We start from the raw sequence: 23,534 nt of genomic DNA on the forward strand, positions 1-23,534 counted from the left end.
TCTTAGCTTAAAGCTCAGCACACAGCGGCATCTCAGGCCTTTTTTGGTGGTTAGAGGGGTGTGGGGGATCAGGTGGCTGAATTGGGCTCCTCTAGTGGTGATGCAAGGTACTGTTGTCACAAAAAAAAAACTGTGGTAAAATCACACAGAGGAAGAATCTTTATTGAACCGTTTAAAAAAAACAAAAACACAGAAAACAACAGTTACATACGAGGATGATGATTATCAGCTTCACAGCGTGGCTGCAGAGCTCGGGCTCACAGGCCTGATGATCAGAGGAGGCTCCCTGGGCACAGGAGGAGCTGCATATCTCTCCTCTCTCAGCAGCCGCAGTAACAGATCCTCGGCGTTGTGAGGCCAGCGGTACACGTGCGTGTTCTGCAGCCAGCTCGGGACGTGCTTCTGGAAAAGTGCACATAATATCATTCATTCATTCATTCATTCATTCATTCATTCAAGAAGAGTTCAATACAAAGGCAGAACTTGTGAGTGAGTGATTCTCTGACCTGGGAGGCGTTGAGGAAGAGAACAGGGATGAATCTGAAGTTCCGGCTGCCTTGCTGGATGAATTCATTCTGCATCTGATGGAGTTACATTTTAAATGAGCTGTATCTGAGAAAATGATGATATGATATGACGCCGATACGTCTAATAACACTTTATTTACTTCTTTAAGCTTTAGTGCACAATTTACCATGGATGCATCTCAGGCACAGAGCCATGCTGCAGGTGCTCCCATAGGAAATTGCCACGAGAATGATACACAACGACTTATATGGACATCCTGGGTGTGTGTGTGTTTATAGGTCACATATTCAGGCTTTACAAAATGTGTCTTCTTATGTGTTGTTGAGTCAAAGTTATGATTAATTTTATATCACATTTTCAGTAGTGATATAAAGTAGTAATAATTGTACAGAAATCACAAAAAAGAGTGAACTTTGAACTGTGACGTATTTTCCACATTTCACAAATTCCATCTGGTTTTAAACATTGTGAGTACTTTTTGCTCAGATCTGTTTATATAACTGATATTTAGATTGCCAGGTTGTGCTGAAAAAAAAGGATATAAAGTTGCACAATTTTTTTTGTCTTTTTAGATTAGATTATAAAGTGGTAAATTAATCCTAACCCTAACACACTTTAAATAAAGTCTTACCATGAAGTGAATATATTTAGTGTGCAGACCATGGCTGTCCACCTCCAGTCCTTCGATGTCCGCTTTATACTTGGGGCTGATGGCAATGATTATTAAGTTTGATGGCTGTTAAAATAAAATAAAATACACACAGGCTGAAAACATACTATAATAACTAGTATAAATATAATAAGTAGTATTTGTTATTTATATTTCAAGCAACTTTTGCTTTTGCTCCACTTGCATTCCCTCTAACTCTCTTTGTTACTCATTACTACCAAATAAAATCAGAAGAAGAAGAGTTGGTATTATGGTCTGTATTTATAGAGAGTTTTTCTAGTCCTGATGAGCTGCTTAACACGATCAGAGCCAGGAGTGGAACCCACAACCTTCCAGTTGAAAGACAATTCACTGTACCACTGAGCTTTTTTAATATTTTACTTTTACCTCCAAAAGTTAAGCACATTTTTAAATCAGAAAATGACTAAAATGTCACAAAAAGTGACTTCAACAAAGTCGTTTTATGGTCACATGCTTGTACTTTTACACAAGTGACACTTTAAGGTACTTTATACAAGACTGATAATACAACACAAATGTTAAATTAAGAAGGTTTTCCCTCACATCACTTAAGCGACTGTCCTTCCACTTGATGTCCATGCGTCCAACAGAGTTTCCAAATATGTCAATCTGTGAAATTGAAGTCAGAGTTTTATTTTTTTTTTAAAACACTGAATCTCAAAACCTAAAATGAGTCCAAGTTTTATTCTTCTGGGTAAAAGAGGTTTGAAATCTTACAGCCGGACGAAAACCTTGTTTGGTGAGGAAGTCGACGAAAGGCAGGATCTCTGAGCACGCGTCTGACGAATACGTGATGAAGATGTTTCCTGACAAACAAAAGAGATCAGATATCATTAGGATTATTTTAAGTTACTGACAGACAGACAGACGTGAAACCTGAGGTCTGTGTTTTTTGGCTTATTTCACTGAACCCCTGAACAGGACGGGCAGGTTTATTAAACCACATCAAATCAATGACACACCCTTCATCGCCCTGTGTCACCATGTTTCTGTGTAAAGCAGGGAACTGGAGCTCTGTTTCCAAACATATTTCAATTCCTGCACTAATTTAAAGGTCCATTGTGTAAGATTTAGGTGAAAGAATTTGGATTTGGCACAAATAAAAGCATGTTTTACTTTATTCACTGACCTAAACTGATGTGTTTATTGCCACATAATGATCTCTTTCTAGTTCAGGAGCTGTGTTTACGCACACATTTTGAGTTTTAATGATAATATCTGCATGCAAGATGCAGCTTCACCAACAGATGCTGCTAAATCCCTCACACGAGCAGCCACACAGTTCACTTTGACGGCATTTAAGCCTGAGGAATAAACAGACTCACTGCAATCATCCGGAAGATCCACACTCCTCCTGTGCTCTTGGTGTGAACGTGGAGCAGCTGCCTGTGCTCCCTCTGAGCTCAGGTTCACCACACTCCACTGTGAGACGCCGTCCACAGGCGGGGAGGAGAAGTGCGGCACGTTCACAGAGACGTTGGCCTGAGCCGCGCAGTCGCTCACGCAGCTGTCGTGAAACCTGAAGCAGCTGCAGCAGCAAGACAGGACAAGAAGAAGCAGCAAAGGTCGTTTCTGTTCAAGTCTGCGGCTAATATTCAAATGAGAGGATGCTGCAACACTGCATTTTTTAAAAGAAAGATAATTAATCTTTCAAGGGAATTTGACAAATGTGAAGTATTGGACCATGTTTCAGTGCATTTACCACGTTTGTTCATCATGGCAGGCTCTTCTGTTCATCTGCTGATGTAAAGGCTGAGGCTGAGACCAGTATCTGTGGACCTGACCCGGGTTGTAAAGTCCTGCTCCTGCAGACTGACACCTGACGTTCATCGTATGCAGGCCTGTAGATACAAGACTGAAATGTGTTTGTGTCTGTGCAGAAAAAACAAAGTAGAGTAAAGATGTTTCCAAGTGAGAATCCAACGATTGTTTTATTCATATCTAACAGCTGTAACAGAGGCAAATTAGTGCTCCGCAAGAATTATATTTCTGCCAAAAAACATTTTACTAAACACACAAGCAGCAGAAATCTTCACAGAAAATTCACTTTATTTTATAACTTTTTCCTTTTTTATTAAAAACAAAACAAAGCAATGACTTTTTCAAAGTAGCTTTGTTATGCAGATTATTTTTATTTGAACCGTTTCTTTCTTTATGTTCTGCTCTCTGTGTTGTTTTAGGACTCTTTTGTCCTTGGAGACAGCAGGACTCTTGTGGAGGACAGTTTCTGAACTCTCAGGCCCAGTGTGGGTTTTTTTTTTTTTTTTTCAAATTTTAGCAATTTCTTTGAAGTCTCATTTAAAACCGGCAGTGTTAATGAAATAAAAGTAAAAGAAAAAGTGCGGCATCTTACCACAGTTACTGTGCATATAATGGTGAGGATGAATGCTGTCATGTTGCCACTCATCATCAGACCTCAGTGGCAGTGGACGCTCCAGCTCTTCATCACTCGGATATTCAAACTCCTCTCTGAGAGCCAGAAATACATGATTTTATTCTTGATGCAAATCCAGATTATACAGATTATTATTTTGACAGCTTGACCTCAGTTACCCAGCTGTGTCTGTGTGTGCAGCCTCTGCTCTTCCACACTGGTTTCGTCCACAGTCCCAGCAGCTGCAGCCTCCTCCTCCTCCTCTTCTCAGGTCTCTGTTCCTGGTGTCTGCGGGACACGGATGATGGAAATCTTCTGGTGGTGTTTGGTGCATCAGCTCTGCAGCAGCAGCCGGCCAACCTCCCCTCATCACTTGTCCACCCCGGTGCTGCCTATGGCAGAAATACTCTGCATCTGTGGAACAGCTCTGTGCGACTCTGCCATGATGTGGTTTGGCATAAATGATCTGGTTTGTGGTGACGTCAGCGGCCCAAAGCTGACGGGAAGTTTCGCGTCCATCTGTGCTGGAAAACACTCGCTCTTTTCCTGATTTTGCCATCTTAACCCCGGGGCCGTCCTGTGGGAGACGAACACAAGCAGAGGGAATTTTCCATAAATGACAATTATGAAAAATATCTTATCAGTACAAAACAAGCACATGAACACACACAGAGCGAGAGAGAGGAACAATCTCCTACCTGTTCTGTTCTCTGCTGGATTCTTCACACACCTGTCAGTGCACAGGCTTGTGTGTGTTTAAGCCTGCTATATGCAAATTTTCCCAGCACTCAAGCTGCAACCAATCACACGCAAGAATGTGGTGCCTGTGTTGCTCGGCCAGGAAAGTTAAGCTCAGGCTCAGTCTGTTTAAATTAAGGACATATTAAATATCACAAGCATGATTTGAAGAGGTTAAAACACATGTAAAAGAGAAGTTTAGAAGTCTAGAACTAGCGTCTCGGTCACCTGCACAGTTATCGTGGTTTACCCAAAGCTCCACCATTGTTGTTTGTGTTAAGCTCAGACTGAAGGAAAAACCACAAGAACTCTCACAGACACCACAGTTATTTACGCCACAGCCAAAGAATGAAGCAATAAAAAAAAAACAACAACATACCCCATGGTGCAGAATGTTCTCAAAAGAGCAGTCGTGAGAGCCGTGTGTGGATTGTTGCTATATCACAGGCTGATGATGGCAAGGTTGTTTATTTGAAAAGCAGAAAGTGTACAAGAAGAGACAGAGACAATAAATAATGCAAAAAGGCCAAAGGTCATTTCTGTGTTCTATACCGAATCGAGGGGGGTAAATATGTGATTACTTTTCCACTCACGAGAAGCAACATAAATTAAATACACACACGTGAACGGTGTTTAGTTCTGGAATGGTCCTTTTTTTTTCAGGCAGGAAGAAGAACTTCAGAGAAAGTCACAAAATTCAAATAAAGACATTAAAAGAAGAAGGAAAAAAAACATTTTTGGTCTCATAAACAAACACAGGTGCACATTCCGTCTCTCTCCGTTTGTAAGTTGGCAGTTTGTTTGACCGCTGAGGAGGAAGAGGATTCTAACACGCGTTTAAAAAGACTCCATCAGTATAATAATAATAATAAGCCAAACTCCCGTAGATTAAGCTAAATGAAAGGTTAACTTGAAATAAAGAATAGACTGAAGCTCAGATGTGATGATTGCACGTCATATCAGTACAATTTTGAGTGTTTGAGTCCATGAAGCTCTAAGTTAGTGTGTAGAAAGCATGAAGGCATTCCCTTACATTAGAAGAGAGAAAATGACTAAACATGAAAAGGCAAGAACAGGTGTTATAGTACATCTAAATTCCTTGAGAAGAGGAGATTCTTCATATTCACCTCGTAAAAAAGGGGTCAGCGGACTCGCGGACAAACGTCTGCGATGTCTAACTATGAGCATTCCTACGATGATGTGTTTCAGTCATGATTCGTTACCAACTGTGAGCCTCTGGAATAAATCTGGAATAACTTTAAACCTAAAATACTCCACGTACTCCCGCGAAAAAATATCAAACGTAATATAAAATGAAACAAAGGAGAGAGAGAGAGAGGGAAGTAAACAAGCATTTCATATTTACACTAAATACAAGTTACACAACTTCATCCATGGCAGTCACGGTTCTGTCTCCTCCTCTCAACTCTAACACAGCCACTGATTTAAGAGTCTGTTCAGCAGCTGTCCATCCCTATGTAAGTATGTGTGTGTGTGTGTGTGTGTGTGTGTGTGTGTGTGTGTGTGTGTGTGTGTGTGTGTGTGTGTGTGTGTGTGTGTGTGTGTGTGTGTGCGTGTGTGTGTGCGCGTCAAGAAGTCAGTTGATGAGCTTTTGAGACCACAGGATAAAAGAGAGCGAGAGTGAGAGAGAGAGAGAGAGAGAGAGAGAGAAAAGATGTGTAGTCTGGCTCCCTCTGGTGGACAGCCAGTGAGATGACACGAGATGAGGTCACTGGAGCTCAGAGATTATCCCCCGGCTGGTACTGGGGCTCCGTGGCAGTGAAGTAGTCCTCCAAAAAGGCCTGCAGGTACTCAAAGGTGGGCCTCTCCTCGGGATCTTTCTTCCAGCACTGCACCATGAGCTCGTGCAGGGACGTGGGACAGTCCTGCGGGCACGGCATCCGGTAACCTCGCTCCACCTGCTCCAGGACCTCGCGGTTGTTCATGCCTGTGCAGGGAAACAGAGAAGAAGAGTGTTCTCACTAAAATACATTTTCAGGATTTTTAAGTCTTTCTAACTGAGCTACAGTTGGACATTGTTGGCTTTGATTCTTGACTCTTCAGTGACGACACTCTCTGACCAATCAGTGGGCGGCAGTGGAGTCGACGTCACACTTTAGTGTCGCCTCAGCTCGCTTGAAACCTCGTCAGAGCAGGTACTAAAAGAAAAAGTACCAGGTACTATCGCTAATGGAAAAGCAAAAATAACCGTGCCGTGCAGAGCCAGGACAATGTAGTGAAAAAGCCGCACTAGAGATAAACAATCCACTCTCTCACTTTCACCTCCTGTCAATACAGAGCGTCCACTTTGCCTAATGGTTTATGTGCGACTGTGGGAGGAAAATCATTTGTTCTGTCCCAAAACACCACAGCAATGTCTTTGTATGTAAAAAAACTGAATGATACTAGTGAGCGTTGTTCTTGTGTTTTAGCAAATTATCAGCATGTGTGTACAGCTCAAGCTTGTCGTGGTTAACTTGGCGTAATAGACTTTTATATTTTTCACAAAAACCTGTTTTACCAACAAACATTAATAATGGTTTCCACCACAGTTTTAAGAGTCACACCCAGGGTCACATTTGACACAATAACCTGAAATATGCGTTATTTTAAACATGTTTTTCTGGCTGTGTTCCAATAAAGTGATAAATAATTATACCGTGTGCTCACAGCTTTAGGAGAATCAAAAGACTGCTGCACAGTTCTCCACAGAACTACATATACTGCACCTTGTATTGTGAATTATACAACACACGCTGCTCTTTTTTTAGCCCTCGGAAGCAGAGCTACGGTCCCAGAAGACTCGAACCACTTGCACGCACACACACTGACTTCACCACACATTGGGCAATCAAGTAGAATTGAGAGGAGACGACATAATCCACTGAGCTGAGCCACTCACCTGGATAGGGCACTCTGCCCTTGGTCACCAGCTCCGTGAGCAGGATTCCAAACGACCACACGTCCGACTTGATGGTGAACTTCCCGTACAGAGCGGCCTCAGGAGCCGTCCACTTGATGGGAAACTTGGCACCTGAGGGAAATTCAGAGATGACACTCGGCGTTAATTGTTATGATTTTGGCGTTTTCTGTGGGCATTTATTCCTTCCATTATTTGCTATTTCATTAGTGCAGAGGCATTGAGAAGTGATTCTTTTACCTCTCCTTCTTTATCTCAATTTGCATTTGGACAAACATGTCCACACTCAACATGTCAACAGGAAACTGGACGTCGTCCTGAGTCCTCTTTCTTCCAGTGACAGAGATTTTTATGCATAAAAGTTAGCTTTAAATCCTTGAAAGTGCCCTTGTGTGATGTTGTGATATTCTGTTGTTTTCATAGCACAGTGTAACATGTACTTCTGTTTTCCACTGGTGTCACCAGGACACATTCCTGCTCAACTGTACTTACTGTGGAAATGAATGTGTGGGCACATGTGTGTGTGTGTGTGTGTGTGTGTGTTGGAATTGACTTAATGGAATAATTTATCTGGCATCCCCCCTGACAACTTTTTCCCCTGACGGTGAGGTTTTTAGGAGATGCTGTGGCCCGGAGGAGCCGGGGTTAAAGCTCCAGTGAGTCATTTCTGCCGCCAAAACACTGCAAGTGCTGTCACCCCACGCAGTGCTCCACTTAATATATATTTATTTATTTATTTATGTCAAACATGATCATAAAGAGAAGACGAGCACAGAACAAATAAAGAAAAACAGAGGAAATTGTAAATATAAAACACATCAGGCAGAAGAAAGAACTTTTCAATGCCAATCCCACTTCACTTTTTAATATTTATATATTCATATAGTCATAAACTGTTTTATTTCATATGAATACTCAGTATATAAAACAATCTATGTCCATGTTAAATTTAGGAAAATAATACATGCATCTGACGTCTACATCATCATATTTCCATCCTGTATTTGTTTAGTGTATTATTTCTAAATAGTCACATATTTATTATGACTGATTATTTACAGACTCATTTATTTATCGTTATCACTTTTATTTTTACATGAAATAACAAAAACCATTATTACTACATACATATGGAATATTGTGATGTGATTTTAAGCTCATTTCGTTCACTCTGACTGAATCGTTTCACTTCCCTGGCTCCTCCTGACCAAAGATGTTCCAGAGAATTGGGCTTATTTCCTGAAAACTAAAAATCCGTCATAATTCAGAGCTGGTTGACCTTGACTCACCTTGTCTCGCCGTGTATTCGTTGTCCTCGATGAGCCTGGCCAGACCAAAGTCGGCGATCTTACACACCAGTCCGTCTCCGACCAGGATGTTAGCGGAGCGCAGGTCTCTGTGGATGTAGTTCATCCTCTCGATGTACGCCATGCCTGCAGCCACCTACCAGTTAAAAAAAAAAAGACTGTTTTATCAGTGAGTCTTTCACTTTCACATGACTCACGGCCAATGTTTGTTCCTTTCATCCGCGTAGAAAGAGACACCAACAGGAAACAGTGAGTCACAAACCGAAGAGATTCAGTCACAATACTAAACAGCTACTCCCTTAAAATGGCACGCACGCGCGCACACACGTACGTACGTACACACACACACACACCAATGTTCTGCTGAACGTGAGGAGCTGCCTAATGAAAGTCACTGCTAACAGCTGCAGATGATTAAAGTCAATTATGCTCTCAGACAAAGGCAGGGAAAATCTCCTCCAGATTTGTCCGTCCGTAAGAGTTCTGATCAGTTTTAGCGTCGTACCTGAGCTGCCATGTCCACCAGGTTCGGCAGCTTCAGACCTCGTCCTTCGCCGTCTTTGAGGAAATCCAGCAAACTCCCTGAGAGGAAGAGGAAGAAGAGACGACGCAGATGCTGTTTCACAGAGTCTCAGATTTGGATAAACATGTTGTAGATAATGCGACATTAATTCTGGGATTCCTGCCACCAGTTACTCAGGCTTTTACTTGTTAGTTAGTTGTTGTTACCGTGGCAACCAAAGATCTCATCTCACGTTTTTTTTAAGCCACACCTCGTCGTAAAGTAGGCGACGTGATGTCACGTCCATGCAGATGTATGAATTATGTAGACACACACTGCTCCCTCTGTACCTTTGCTCATGTACTCCGTGACGATGTAGATGGGCTCTTCAGACACCACGGCGTACAGCTGCACCAGTTTGTCGTGCCGCAGCTTCTTCATGATCTGAGCCTCCTCCAGGAAGGACTCGGGCGACATGGTGCCAGGCTTCAGGGTCTTCACCGCCACCTTGGTGGTGCCATTCCACGTGCCTGACGGAAAGTTGTGCAGAATATGCAAATAAATACAATGGAGACTATAAATGGCAGCAAACAGCTTGGTGTCTGCTTAAATATGACACTTAGATGAGTCATAAAGCTGAGCAACAGGGACATCTTCATGTAATGTAAGGCGATATATGTAGTAATCATTTAAAATAAAACTTTTCTACAATTTCCTCCATCTTATTTTTCAAAAGTACGATTATATTATCATTTTAATGGGTTTACAAAGCAAAGTGACATCTCAGTTCTCTACAGTGTTCTTTAAATATTAAGTGAGTTAATCCTCAGGATAATCCATGTTTGTATCACTTACAGAGCAGAAAAAATTATTCGATTCATCGGATTGAAGCTTTTTTCATGATTAAAACGAGATTTCTGATTGTATCAGCTTCTTAAATGTGAATATTTTCTTCATTTCTTTGCTCCATAAAACAAAGAAATCATTAAAAGTAAATCATTTTGGTTTGTGGACAAAACGAGACATTCGAGAACATCGTAATTCCCAGGTTTGACAAACACTGATCAACGTTTTCTTACATTTTCTGGACCAAATGATGACTCGATTAATCATGAAAATAATCGTTAGTTCACGCAATGTTCAGATCTCAGAAAGCCTGAGAAACTAGACTTTTTCCAAACATAACCATTAGCATAAATACAAAGTTAAAACCGATCTAAAGGCCAAAATCTAATCCTGGATCCAATTTAGAAATCATGGAAACCCTGATCCAGTCAAAATGGACACTGACATCATCACACAAAGTCAAATCCAGCAAAAACGTATCAAAAAATTCTAAAATGCAATCACTGAAAAGCAAACAGTGCACACCCTGTGGGTCACATCCTCTCTGAATGATCCAACACATGCAGAATGTGTTCCAGCTCGACTCACAGCTGTCCACTTCTTCACTTCACTGCCAAAAGAAGAAAATCAAGTACACACCCATCCAGACTTCTCCAAACTGGCCGTTTCCCAGACGTTTGATGAGCTGCAGAGACTCTCGCGGGATCTCCCACACGTCTTTGGTTTTGACGGACAGGTCGGTCAGACGAGGCATGCCTTTGTGGCACGGCACGATCAGGCGGCAGCAGAGGCCCGCAGCTCGAGCTGCAAACACCGGAAACATTAAAGACGTCTTAAAGCAGCAGAGACAGACACAGAGTAGAGGTTTATGGAGGAAATTGGTAGGTGTTTTACCAGAATAGTGCTGCACCAGCTGCTGCAACGTCTCAAACTGGGCTCGGGTGGTGATGTAGTAGCCTCCGCTGTCCAGCTTACGGATCTTATAGTGTTTGACGTGGTCGCCCTTGATGTCGTCCCAGTCCTGGATGGAGAGCGAGTAGGCCCCTGAAACAGAGACATAAATAAAGAGGAAAAAACATGTAATAACAAGTGGATTTGGATTAGATAACGCAGAATATGAGCTGTGTGTGTGTCATAGTTTTTTAATGAGTTTATATAAATAGCAACATAAGATTTAGGGCAGTGAATATGGGCCGACGGAAAAGGTAATGACGTGACATCCTTTAAGCTGCAATATGTGACGACTTCTTATGAATAAAACACACATTATTGTTCACACGTGTGTGTGTAAAGTGTTAAAACATTCAACATGGCAGCACAGTCACAGGATACCTTTGGTGGTTTCACTCTCACGGATGAGGAAAGTGCCTCTGGCGTTGCCGTTGGAGAGCAGCTGCCTCTCTGCATCCTTCCGACCTAATTTACCGAAATACCAGCTGTACAGGAATAAAACACACAGGAGTCAAACTATGACGTATATATATATAATATTTGAAAAACGTAAACATAACGGACCTTTTTTTTTTTTTCTTCTTTCGGTTTTTAACACAGAGCAGCGAGAGGAGCGCTCAAATATTTATGACACAATAATCTGTGCTGGTGGAGACACGGCGTCTCTGAGGCGGCGCGCGACCACGAGCTCATATATAAAAGAGAGTTTTACTCACTCCTCAGCCTGAATATGACACTTAGAGGAGTCATAAAGCTGAGCGACAGGGACATCTTCATGTAATGTAAGGCGATATATGTTGTAACTATTAAAAATAGAGACTTTTCTACAATTTCATCCAGCTTATTTTTAAAAAATACCATTCTGTTATTGTTTTAATCGGACATGTTACGTATGAAATGTGATAAATATTATTTCAGTTTGGAGCTTGATGAGAATTAAATTAGCTAATCTTCAAACATGATCCATGTTTGCATCACTTATTGAGCTGAAACGATTTTCCACTAATCGGTTTGAAGCTTTTTCCATGCTTAAACACAAGATTTCTGATTGTTCCAGCTTCTTAAATGTGAATATTTTCTTCATTTCTTTGCTCCATAAAACAAAGAAATCATTAAAAGAGAATCATTTTGGGGTTTGACAACGTTTTTCCTGACATAATCTGGACCAAATTGTGGAGAGGGAGTAGGCCCCTAAATCAGAGAAATAAATAAAGCAACAAAACAAGTGGATTTAGAAAAAAGATAACGCAGAATATGGGCTGTGTGTCGTAGCTTTTGTGACCACACTATCTGGTACAGCTGGGCGATACGGCAAAAGACGTTATCGTTATAATTAAGTTTCAAATAAGTCAATAATGATAAATGTAAATTGAGTTTTGATTCTGAATGAATGTCCAAGAAGTTAATTGTGGTTTTAAGCATCTTAATAGACAGAAAACAAACACTTATGTCCATTATTGCCCAACCCGCGTGTACAGTACAATTATTTCAGCCGTGATACGCAGCAGTACTTTGCTCTATCCAAAGTTTCCACTACAGGTTTCCTAGAGAGCAGTGATTCTCATACTTTTTATACGAAGTATCACCTGAGAAAATATTGAGGTCTCTTCCCAATACGATAACTTGCTCTCTCATCCTCCTCCTCTCCTTCACATAATTATACTATAAGATGAAGCCCATACCGTGATTTTCCTCTAAGTACCACCAGACGAAGCTTGCGTACCACTGGTGGTTCACGTACCACACTTTGGCTTTTTTTTAATGAGTTTGCTCATACATAAAAGAGAGTTTTACTCACTCCTCGGCCTGGATGGAGTCCACTGGAGCGACGTAATTGCTGGGAATGTAACCAGTTCCACCTGTAGTGAGAGAGCGAGCCTCCCACCAGTCTCCCTCACTGCACACACACACACGCACACACAGAAAATCAAATGCATGCACGACGACACATTCATATAAAGAGAGAACCTTTAATACAGACACATCCCATAATGCTCTGACTGGAATGCGACAAATGAACCTACATTCAGGGTCAAAAGCCTAGAACGGATCACACACTCATTTCCTCTCATCTGTTTCCTTTCATGTGAAATTCAGCACAGATGAAGAAGAAGAAGAATCACGGAGGAGAGGAAAACCCCGAGCGACACCGAGCTCACGGTTTCCACGCAGACACCTTCATTCACACTTACGTGCTGTTGAGGATCTGGAAGCGTTCTCCCTTCCTGAAGCTGAGGTCATCCTCAGTCCTGGCCTCGTAGTCATAAAGAGCCACAAACAGAGTCACTCCTGCAGGAACACAAAGAGTCACATGACCAATCATCTGTCCAACACATGGGCAGAGGCAATAAGAGCGACAGAGAAAACGTAAAGCTCTATGATGTTAATGCGTTCCATGTACGTATAAAATGAAGTTAAGACATTAGATCATCGTTATTCACTCAACCAAATGTTTCTACTCAGTCCTAAACTCGTCAATAGCTCCTTTTCCAACATTTCCAGGAACTTTTATTTACCCGAGGAAAAGAATTCCCCATCAGAAAACGACATCTCAGTTTGCAAATCCTTACACAGGAGACAACTTTTTAAATCATTTTTAAGCAAACATTTGTACCCAGCAGCCGAGGCCATACATTTGAAAATAAAGTTATTGCAGTCATTTACTCACCAGGAGCCACATTTACTCAAGGGAACTTTCCCATGTTTTTTCTCCCTGTGATTAATAAAAAATTTCTGATTCTGATTTACTACAGAATGATGTTTAATAGTGTTTTTCAGTATAGATGCTATTCAATCTAAATTGGTAATAATGTTTATGACCTTGAGAATGTGGTGGTCGTTATGTTTTTGTGGCTTTTGAAGCTGAAAAAACAGCAAAACCTCACATTCTATCGATGTTTGAGCATCTCTTGGTCAAACTTAAAAGTTCTTTGGGTTTTTATCCACAGCAGGCATCAGTTTTCACGATCAACTCAACTGTCTTCAGCTACATGATCAGCATCAAATGGAGACATGAACAGAGCTAAAGGCAGAAATCCTGAATGAATGTTCATAATTCTCTAAAATATGTGTAAATATGTTGCTTTGCCAACACATTTGCTTCACAGTGAGGTGTTTCAGATGAATTATGACATGCAGTTAGAGGATATAGTTCTCTTTGTTTTGTATACAAACCCTAAAAAAGTGACTTTACTCTTCTCTAATGGCGAGGGAACAATAAAAGCTCCAATTAGAGGGCAAACACATGTACCTGATGTGATCTAGAATCACTCTAACATCTATGCATCTCTTAATAAACCTGGAACTGTAAAATAGTTTTGGTGGTCTGATGCGTCCCTGTACAACCTGAGCTTCAGTGTAGGAAGAAGAGGAGAACAGCACATTTCATGGTGCCCAGCAATGATCATGGACTCATGCTTTATGATGATGATAAGTGCACTTTGAGGCAGACCTGCTGTCGTCCTCACAGAAGAGAGGGTCAGACCAGGTCTAACTTTTATCTGAGAAGCTTTTTAATCTTCTTCTTCTTCGTATTCCTACACACTCCACACAGAGTGTTTATCTGCACTACAATCTGCCTACACAACAGGAAGAGGCTGATAACAGTCAACACCAGAGATACTGTTCATTTATGCATCTTATGTATCTATAAAACAAACTGTTTTTGTTTTTTTGGGGCACAAATCAGCACAATGTCTGACAGCTCTGGTGGACAGATGTGGTTTCCACTGACTTGAAGCCAGTGGACATTTATCTTTCATCACTGCACAAAGGTATCACAAACATACAGTGCACAAAAGTGAACAAGCAAGGGGTGAATGTAAGATGATCCAAAGTCTGAAAACTCTCCCGCAGACAAACACAGCATTAGTCTTTTACTGGACGTTGGAGACGGTGAGTGTCCCAGCGATGTCTGAAGTTCTCCTTTACTGCTGTGTTTCTAAACTGACCTTATTTAATGACAGCTACATATTACACAGTTCCAGTGTCACCTTGTCTTGGAGGAGCCGTTTCAATCGACCTCACCTGTTCCTCCTCGTGACCGAAGCGTCCCAGACTGCGAGGACGTGTGGACTCCTCCGAACACGGTCACCCCCTGCGTGGCGCCGCTGTGGAAGTTGTTGTAGTTGGGGATGGTGGTGACGCCGAAGCTGGGGTAGTGCTGCGGCGTGGGGTCGGAGCCATAGCGGTAACCCGAGTTGTGCGAGACGCTCGTCTCCCTGTCATCGGTGAGTTTGGCTGCTTCTTTATCCTTGCATTGGACACAGCCCATTCTCTCCTCTCTGTGGGTGGAGAGAGGGAAACACAGAGTAAAGTCAAGTCATCGCTCCAAATGATTTTTTTTCCCCATTGGGAAAACTATGATTCAATCTTCCACTGTGTCAAAGTTTCCTCTGAGAGTCTCATGTAAACGATTTCAATTAGTCTGAAATTAGAAACGTCAATTAATCAGAGGACATAATGTGACAAAGGTGCAGAGAAGAGCTCATGTAACCACTGACTAATGTGTGCACACGCTGATGGATGCTGCGAGATAGACCCGGAAGGTGATTTATAACATCAGAGGACATTTTCCTCAGATGTTAATGGTCTCAATCTCCAGTTTTCAGGGCTCATTGATGCCAGTTTTGTAAATTATGTTTTCCATTTTGGGAGAAAACAGATGATTAAGTATGGTAAATATGGGGGTTCCTCCAAATCCTATAAAAGAGAGAGAGATTTGATATTAAATGACAACACTTTTAAATATCAGGTGATACAGAAGGAGTTCAGTTGATACCAGAAAGGTTATAAAGTTAAAGAATATGAAGCTTGCACTGAAATAATTAAACAACACACTTTATTTTTGGTTGCTTATTAAAGAACCACCCACACTCATCTATAGTTTGAGATAAAATGCATCGAATTTCTCCTCTGCCTTCACACAGACTCTTATGACGAAGACTAATGGAGCATTTAGCCTCACTAAAGCAAAAGTTAAACCAGTTTCCAATCCAATCCAACTTTACTTCTAAAAGTTTGTGTTTGTGTAACGGACTAAATGAGGAGTATAACACTTGTGAATTGACCATTTCCAGGTAACCTTGAAGGAAACGATCTGCAAAACCATGCCTTTGAAACGTCTTCTTAGTCAGGAAGGAGCCAAACGTTCAAAGGGGGAAAAACGACTCGCAGTAAAACTGAATTCCTCCAGGCCTGTAGTACATTTACAAGCAAGAGACGCTAACATCGGAAAACAAGTGTAAACAGATGTGTGTCGCCCGTTACACCAATGCAACAGGACACAGGCAAATATAACACAACTGCACCACTTCATGTCCTGTAATGTAACCATACTGAACGTGTCCATAGGAGGAAATCTGAAAAATCTATCTATCTAGTTTTAATCCACACCAAGCTGAGATCAGACCTCTGTGATTCAGTTCTGACAATAAATACCATAAAATACTTAAAAAGGAGAAGCAAGCTCGGTGGCACCGTTACAGTAAAAGCATCAACTAAAGCTGAGAGCACAACCTGGAGCAGGACAAGACTGAAGCTTCTCTAAAAGAAATATTTGACTTTCACATTTACATCTTTTTGTGTTCACAGCACCCTACACTATATAAATACATGATTAGCATGTGATTTCCATTTAGGGAGAAACTGTAGAAGTGTGTTTGGTGACAAACATGGCCTAGAAAAATTAGATGCATGGCTGTTTGTGTCTGTCGTCTGTTGGGTATTAAAGGCATCACTAGGAGATCTGGAATTACACCTGACACATTATTGATCATTTATCGATTAAACACTTAATCAAATAGCTCCGGCTTCAGCTGCAAACGTTACACGTTGTGCAGTGTTGACAATGGAAGATTCAACAAAACATATACAAATATGGACTAAACTTACAAATATTAAGTGGATGATGTGCTCTCTTTAAATGTCACCAAATGAGGGGAGATCTCATGTCTTCATTCTGCCTGTGGGGATTATATTATTATTATAATATTATTATAAAAATCCATCTGTTTTTCATATAAAATGGACGATGAAACTAACATTGTGTCTACATAAAGGGTTTCTCCGTCACATATACACATTTTTCAAATTGCTGCAAAGGTACAAAAGAATTGGGGAGAAAGGAAACATCTCCAATGTCTTTGACGATTACATTTTCAGCACTATAATATGATGCAATAAGACATTCACCAGTATTTGTCACTGGCTTTCGGATCAGAGCGACAACTTGTCTTCTGCGATTGAATTACACACGTGATTAAACTCAACGGATCGTGTAAAAATGTCAAGTCAGAGTCATCCAACCTTTTAGATGGATTTAGTTTCCCTGCATTTCATCATTTTAGACACAGAGACGCAGGGTCGGAGTCTTCTGTCCCTCGTAAACCCGTGGCACAACACGTATTATCAACTTCACCGTTTATCCCGTGGCACAGCGCAGTGACGTGGCTGCTGGAGACATTTCTGAACATCGTACACCAACAAAAGGAGAAGCATAGACGTACAGAGAATTATTGATAGCATATATAAAAACTGGAATCAGTGTAAAGTGTGAACAGCATCAGGCAGAGCGAGACATGAAACTCAGACACATCTTGACTGGCTGGAGATGCGTCTGATATTCGACTCTGATGTCGGTGCCAAATGGACTGCGTTTGATTTGCCAAAGCTGCAGCAGCAGAGTCCTCTCCCAGCAGGAAGTGAAGAAGCCGGTGTTATCTCAAACAGAAAAAGCAGCAGGACCGGGGTCAGCGCTAACACATTAGTCACAACTGTCAGCCTCAACTGGAAATTAATTTAGTGAAATGAAGGCTGTGTGTGTGCATGAGTGTTAATCATCTATAATAACACACACACACACACACACACACACACACACACACACACACACACACACACACACACACACACACACACACACACACACACACACACACACACACACACACACACACACACACACACACACAGAGCTGGGAGCCACAATTAGACACTCAGACATTTATAGTCAAGTTAACAAAATTAACAAAATGAAAAGGACAGACATGTCAGGGTCACACAGATGGATTAACCAGTCAATGAGGCCTGGGAAAACGGACATAATGTGCACTCTGATGTTGTGCAACAGATAAAAACACGTGTGAATTAATTCAATTGAAAGCACTGGTTTAAATCGAGCGTGGAGCTGGAAAAAAATGATTTAATTAATCAACCGGAAATCCAGCACTTTTGACACTGGATTAATCCAAAAAATAACAAACTCTATCTCTCCCTTTATATCAGAGTTAATACGGTTTTGTGTCATTGGTTGACCACAGACAATCACTCAATAATATTGGAGATTTTATACTATGAACTGCTGAGTATGTTTATATGTTTTCAAATAAACATTTTACTATCGATTCATCTGTCAATCCCTGTATTCCAAAGATTGGTCCTGTCATAATTCAATATATTAAAAGTCAAAACTAAATGATAACCAACTGATCTGATATCATTTGTGTTCTTTAAAAGTGTATATTTTAAAGGGGACATATTAAGCAAAATCAACTTTTTAATCTTATATTTTATATTTATACTTTATATTAAAACACGCAATAAATTTCGGGAATTGTTGTTTCACGGAGCTCCAGTTTGTCCGTAAAACACGCAAGAGTGCTGGCAAGGGCAGCGGTATCTGAAAACCGGAAGTCCACGAAAAGTTCCATTCTTGGCTCCACAGTGCAGCACAGAGTTCTACACAAACTTCCAGCCTCAGAGGATTTATCTGTCCAGTGGATACATGTTATATATGACGGCAATGTGCCTGCTAGAGCCTGCAAATGATCACTTTTCCAAATGCTAACTGCTGTTAGCGCCCAGTAGCCTCTGTGTCTGATGTCATTTCCTGTCCCTTAAGTTTTGTTTTACTTTTTTTTAAGGTGGACCTAAAGAGATACTACTAAACTGAGCGTTCTGAAAAGAGCTGTTTTGGCAGGGTGATTGAACTGCTGTGGTGCTTCATCCTTATGGTATTTTGACCAAAGCATGTCACAGACATGTTCATTAGGACACCAGGGAACTAGCTTTCCTAATTAACTAACTTTGAGAAATAGGGTATAATATGTCCCCTTTACCCGTAGTTCCCTGGTGTGCTTGGGAAAGGTAGGAGGAGACTGGATTCTTACAAACAGAACTGGCTATTATTTCTGTCTCTGTCTTCATTATATAACCCTGTGGAACTCATAAATCGCTCAGTTTGAGATTCAAGACAAGGCCGGCCTGTTGAAACTGAAGTTTAACACTCAGATCATTGACAGGCCTCAACACAAGGTCAACCAGCCCACAGCCATCCCATCACAATGACCTAACACCACTATAAAATCAGACTATTTTCAATGAAACGATCCAGTGAGGATCTTCCCGATTGTCTGCCGTTAGGATTCACAGAAACGTCAGCGCCGTCATTCTCTGAATAGTTACAATATTTGCTTGTGTTGAATAACGGAGTTCATTCAGTGTATCGACAACAAGACAATGGCCACATTTCACTCGGCTGCGAGATTACGGGCACAATGAGACGCAGTGTCGAGGCTTTTTCAAAGCGTCCGTTCAAGGAGTGAATGAACACAGCTCGTTATGAAACCCACAGCTGAGCTTCATACAGTATGTATGTGTGGGTTTAGGCCTCACTGGGCGCCACTGTTCAGTCATGTTGGTAAATCACTGAGACTATTGTAAACTTTCATCAGATTCGTGCCCACTATTCAGACTTTGTTTAAATGAAATAAAGGAATCGCAAATAAGAGAGACCTGATTTTGTTGTTTTTTGAAGCGGACTCAGACTTAAACGGCTCTTTCCACGTCCAGTGCCAGTGACGGGTGATGGTCAGCGTAAGAACCCACTGGAAAATTGAAGCTGTGGGTCGACGGAAATGTGAAGTTGGAAGATTTCTGCTGGAAGAGAACCAGTGAAGAACCGAGGCCTGGGCAGATGTCGGGAGACGCCATCACTCCGAGAAAACTACGACTCAATCTGACGTTAGCCAGGCCAGAATAATCTATTTAATTCAGTGAGTGCAAGTCTGCAGATTAACTATGACACACAATTTTCATCAATTACTCAATAATATAATGCAGAGATAAGACATGAATCAGGCTCAGATAGATGGCTAATATCTATGAACAGGTGAGCGCACTCCTCAGTTTAGAGATAATTAAATTATGACCTTTTATTTGTGTTGTTTTTATATTTTCTACAGTATTCTTTGTTGTATTCTTTGTTCGCAGGTCACACGTTTGTATCATTTATTTGTTTTATCTTTGATGTACAGCACTTTGTTTCAGCTGTTGTTTTTAAGTGCTTTATAAATAAAGTTAGATTGAATTGGATAAAACAAACAATCTTCACACCTGATAACAGCCATGGATGTCCATGATAACAGCAGCTAGGGCTTAAGTCTAAAAAAACAAAGGTAAACAAGTCACGTGTCTTGTTTTGTTAGACGTCTAAACCCTTAAGATATTCTGTTTACGATCATGTTAAAGGAGCAAACATCAAATACTGGACAGTTCTTCCTCAGAAATGACTTCAAAGGATCTTGTGTAAATCAGCACATTTCACTTTACATTGAACGTCCACCTTTGACGTCATGCTGTATATGGAAAACTGTCACGCTGAGCGCCAGCGTCTGTGCCTCACTGCATGTGGATTCTACTGTAAGGACAGACAGACGAGTGCCTGGAGGTAAATGTACATGGTCCATAAAACATAATATGCGACTCCTTTCATTTACATTTGATAAATATCACGCACAGCGATTGTCATTCATGAGCTGCAGGGTGCACACACACACACACACACACACACACACACACACACGGGTTTGTGCAGCTATTCTTTTTAGGACACAGCACTGAATTCCATTCATTTGGACAAAGCATGATCCTTAACCTTGACCATAACCACTCACTCCACGCCTATAAGCCTAACAACAATAGAAATCTGAGTCCTCAATTTAATCAGTTCATCAGAACACACACACACACACACACACACACAGGTCTGCACACCTATCCCTTTAAGGTCTTTTAAGGACTTCCATTCATTTGGGCAGCCTAAACAAAGTGATATCCCTAACCTAAACCATCACCAGACTACACACACACACACACACACACACACACACACACACACACATATATACATATATATATGTATATATATATATACATACATATCCAGGACTTTAAATCCATATATTGATCCACTTTACCGTCTCTGCCATCACTTCCAGGGCAAACCCAAAGAGGAAACATCAAATTCAAGTAATTAATATTCAATGTCACTTGTTAACCAGTGTGCTGTCTCCTGTTTTTGTCGGCCTTCACCAGTGGATCGCATCATGCAATTCCCATGATCCCATGCTGCATCCAGATGTCATCAAACTAGCTCTTTTGTTTTGTTTTGAATGAGAGGCAGCAGGAATTACAGAGTGTGCGTTTAAACGCTCACAATGTCAACATGTCACAACAACGGCCTGAGATTAAACTGATACTTAAGACGTTAAGCATCCTCTAGCCCCTTAACCAGAACTTAATTATCTCAACTACATGCCTGACCCTCAACCCTTAACCAACCCTTACCTTAACCACAATTGAAATCTTAGCCCTAAATGTCCTCACGAATGAGGTTCTGGTCTCGCTGTGAGGATGACTGGTTCTGACAAGGTCAGTGTTTATGCCAGAGAAGGTCCTAAAAGAGACAACAAAATACGAATATATGTTTGTGTAGCTGTTCTTCTGCATTGACGTCCATTATTCAGAACATCCTAAAGGGGTTTTCTCTAACCTTAACCATTAACCATCTAATCCTAACCTCACACACATTTGAAACCTTAGCACTTAACTTCCTCAGAAACTAGGTTCTGCCTAATTAGGACCAGGTGTTGGTCTCCATGGGGACTGCTGGTCCTGACAAGGTCAGTGTTTATGCCAGAAAACACACAGTTGTCCTCCTCCAGACACATTAGATAATGCAGTATTTGATGGGTGGGTTATTATTATTACTATTATTATGGCTTATTTGGGTCTGCATGCCTGTGTGTGTGTGTGTGTGTGTATGTGTGTATGGCCTCAGTGGTCAGCTCTCTCTCTCTCTGCAGCGCGTCCATCCCTGCTGCTGATGATGATTCTGCTGCTGCTGCTGCTGCTGCTGCTGCACTCACACTCACTACAAACCCCCCCCCACTCCACAATCACAGCACCGCAAAACAACACAACCATCCACACACACACTTACACACCCAATCCGTGTAACCCCACCTTCTGGGGACACAGACAAAACAGGACGTTGTGCACGCGCGCGGGTCCCCACAAAAGGCCATAGGCGTGAACACCGTTACATTTCCCACCGCGTTATTTATCGGCTCTGTTTTCCAGAGAGGAATTCATCTGGCAGCGGAGAGCAGGGGAGAGCAGGGGACAAGGCGGTGCAGCGACTGAGATTCAACACAAGGTTAGAGGAGGAGAAAAACACACCACTCACCGCAGAAAAATCCCGTTAATCCATCGGAGTTTCCAGCGGGAGTTGCGTGGACGTGGAATCCGCGGCCGTGTTTCACTTTCCGTCTGTGTTTTTCCTTCGCATTGACGCGGAATAGCGGAGGGGAGACCCTGTCCCTGCCGATTCAAGAAGTCCTGTCGCCGCCGTGCGTACAGATGATGACGACGGCGGCGCGTGACAAGCTCGCGGCCGTGGCACAATGCACTTATGGTCGAGAATTTCACAATAAAAGTCTTCCGTTCTTTCTTTACTACATCATTCATCATACAAACAAATTAACGTTTGCAAAAGATACACACGGTTGTACAAGTTAATTTAATTTGTTTGTCTAAAAAAAAAAAGAGCTATAAGAATTAAACGTCTATTGTTTTTGTAAACTAGTATGCCCAGACCACAATGTTTATAAAACAACAACAAAAATAATAATAATAATAATAACGTCATAGTGAAGGTGTAAAGTGTGTGTCTCGTGTACACAGGCGGCGATAAAACAAAACAACAACAATAATACATTGGAAATAGAGTCCAGGCAGTTCACTCTCTCTACATATAAATATGTATATAATATACATATTTGTCACATCAATTGTAACTATGAAATGTGTTCATGTACATATATTAGACCTACATGTTTATTATATTCAGTATGTTCTATACACTCATCATTACATATAATTCACACAGTGACATCCATACAATACGTATGTATGTACGTGTGCGTGCACGTGGAGATTAATAATTAAGTAAAACATTGCACATTTTTTATTCAAGATTTAACTTTATCTTTAATACTCATGTAAAATTTCATATTTTCAAGTATTTAAGGAAACTTTATTATAACGTCATTTTGACTGTGTCAAAACATGAAAGAAGAACACTGAATAAATAACTATAAAGAATAAGCATGGAAATATATTTTTTAAAAGCAGTACAAAACTATTTCACTATGAAGAAGAATTGAAAAGAACCAACCACAATTCATTTTAGTAACAATCTATATACTGATTTTTTTTTTTTTTTAAATTGTGGTTTTATTTTGAAATGAAACCGCACTTGGTTTTCCGGTTGACGCACGTCGGTCTTGACGCAGATGTTGTTGCGTATGGCTGATGCAGATCCACATCGACCAAAA

General features: G+C 41.1%; 2 protein-coding genes across 3 annotated transcripts; both read right to left on the minus strand.

Annotated features, from left to right (window-relative positions):
• Positions 1–178: 178 nt before the first annotated feature.
• LOC310941288 (uncharacterized protein) lies at positions 179–4,715 on the minus strand (the record flags this gene model as incomplete). Its single annotated transcript, XM_083906434.1, has 11 exons — positions 179–402; positions 507–581; positions 1,160–1,264; positions 1,763–1,828; positions 1,937–2,025; positions 2,545–2,747; positions 2,922–3,060; positions 3,573–3,688; positions 3,773–4,170; positions 4,582–4,618; positions 4,711–4,715. 11 exons carry the CDS (start codon positions 4,713–4,715, stop codon positions 232–234), a joined length of 1,404 nt encoding a protein of 467 aa, XP_083762560.1. The 3' UTR covers positions 179–231.
• A 1,220-nt stretch (positions 4,716–5,935) lies between these two features.
• fyna (FYN proto-oncogene, Src family tyrosine kinase a) lies at positions 5,936–22,525 on the minus strand. 2 transcript variants are annotated; one of them, XM_083910774.1, is made up of 12 exons: positions 22,385–22,525; positions 14,884–15,140; positions 13,050–13,146; positions 12,656–12,754; positions 11,239–11,342; positions 10,801–10,950; positions 10,546–10,710; positions 9,411–9,590; positions 9,064–9,140; positions 8,541–8,694; positions 7,234–7,365; positions 5,936–6,279 (listed from the first exon to the last, which is right to left on the minus strand). In XM_083910774.1, the coding sequence occupies exons 2-12, from the start codon at positions 15,128–15,130 to the stop codon at positions 6,071–6,073; spliced, it is 1,614 nt and encodes a 537-aa protein (XP_083766900.1). In that variant the 5' UTR covers positions 15,131–15,140; positions 22,385–22,525; the 3' UTR covers positions 5,936–6,070. The 2 variants fall into 2 exon arrangements, with proteins under 2 accessions (XP_083766900.1, XP_083766901.1); XM_083910775.1 differs by having other exon boundaries at positions 6,143–6,490.
• Between the last annotated feature and the right edge of the window lie 1,009 nt (positions 22,526–23,534).

This window comes from Microchirus variegatus (genome assembly GCF_963457635.1).
Source record: "Microchirus variegatus genome assembly, chromosome: 2".
In the NCBI taxonomy this organism is placed as follows: Eukaryota; Metazoa; Chordata; class Actinopteri; order Pleuronectiformes; family Soleidae; genus Microchirus; species Microchirus variegatus.

What these genes read in the sequence shown, in the direction of transcription:
- fyna (XM_083910774.1), bottom strand. Translation starts at nt 15,130, where the DNA reads ATGGGCTGTGTCCAATGCAAGGATAAAGAAGCAGCCAAACTCACCGAT. An exon ending in GTTTGGAGAAGTCTGGATGG is followed by an intron (nt 9,591 to 10,545) that starts GTGTGTACTTGA and finishes ACTTTCCGTCAG; the next exon opens with GCACGTGGAATGGCACCACC. An exon ending in CACGGAGTACATGAGCAAAG is followed by an intron (nt 9,141 to 9,410) that starts GTACAGAGGGAG and finishes TCTTCCTCTCAG; the next exon opens with GGAGTTTGCTGGATTTCCTC.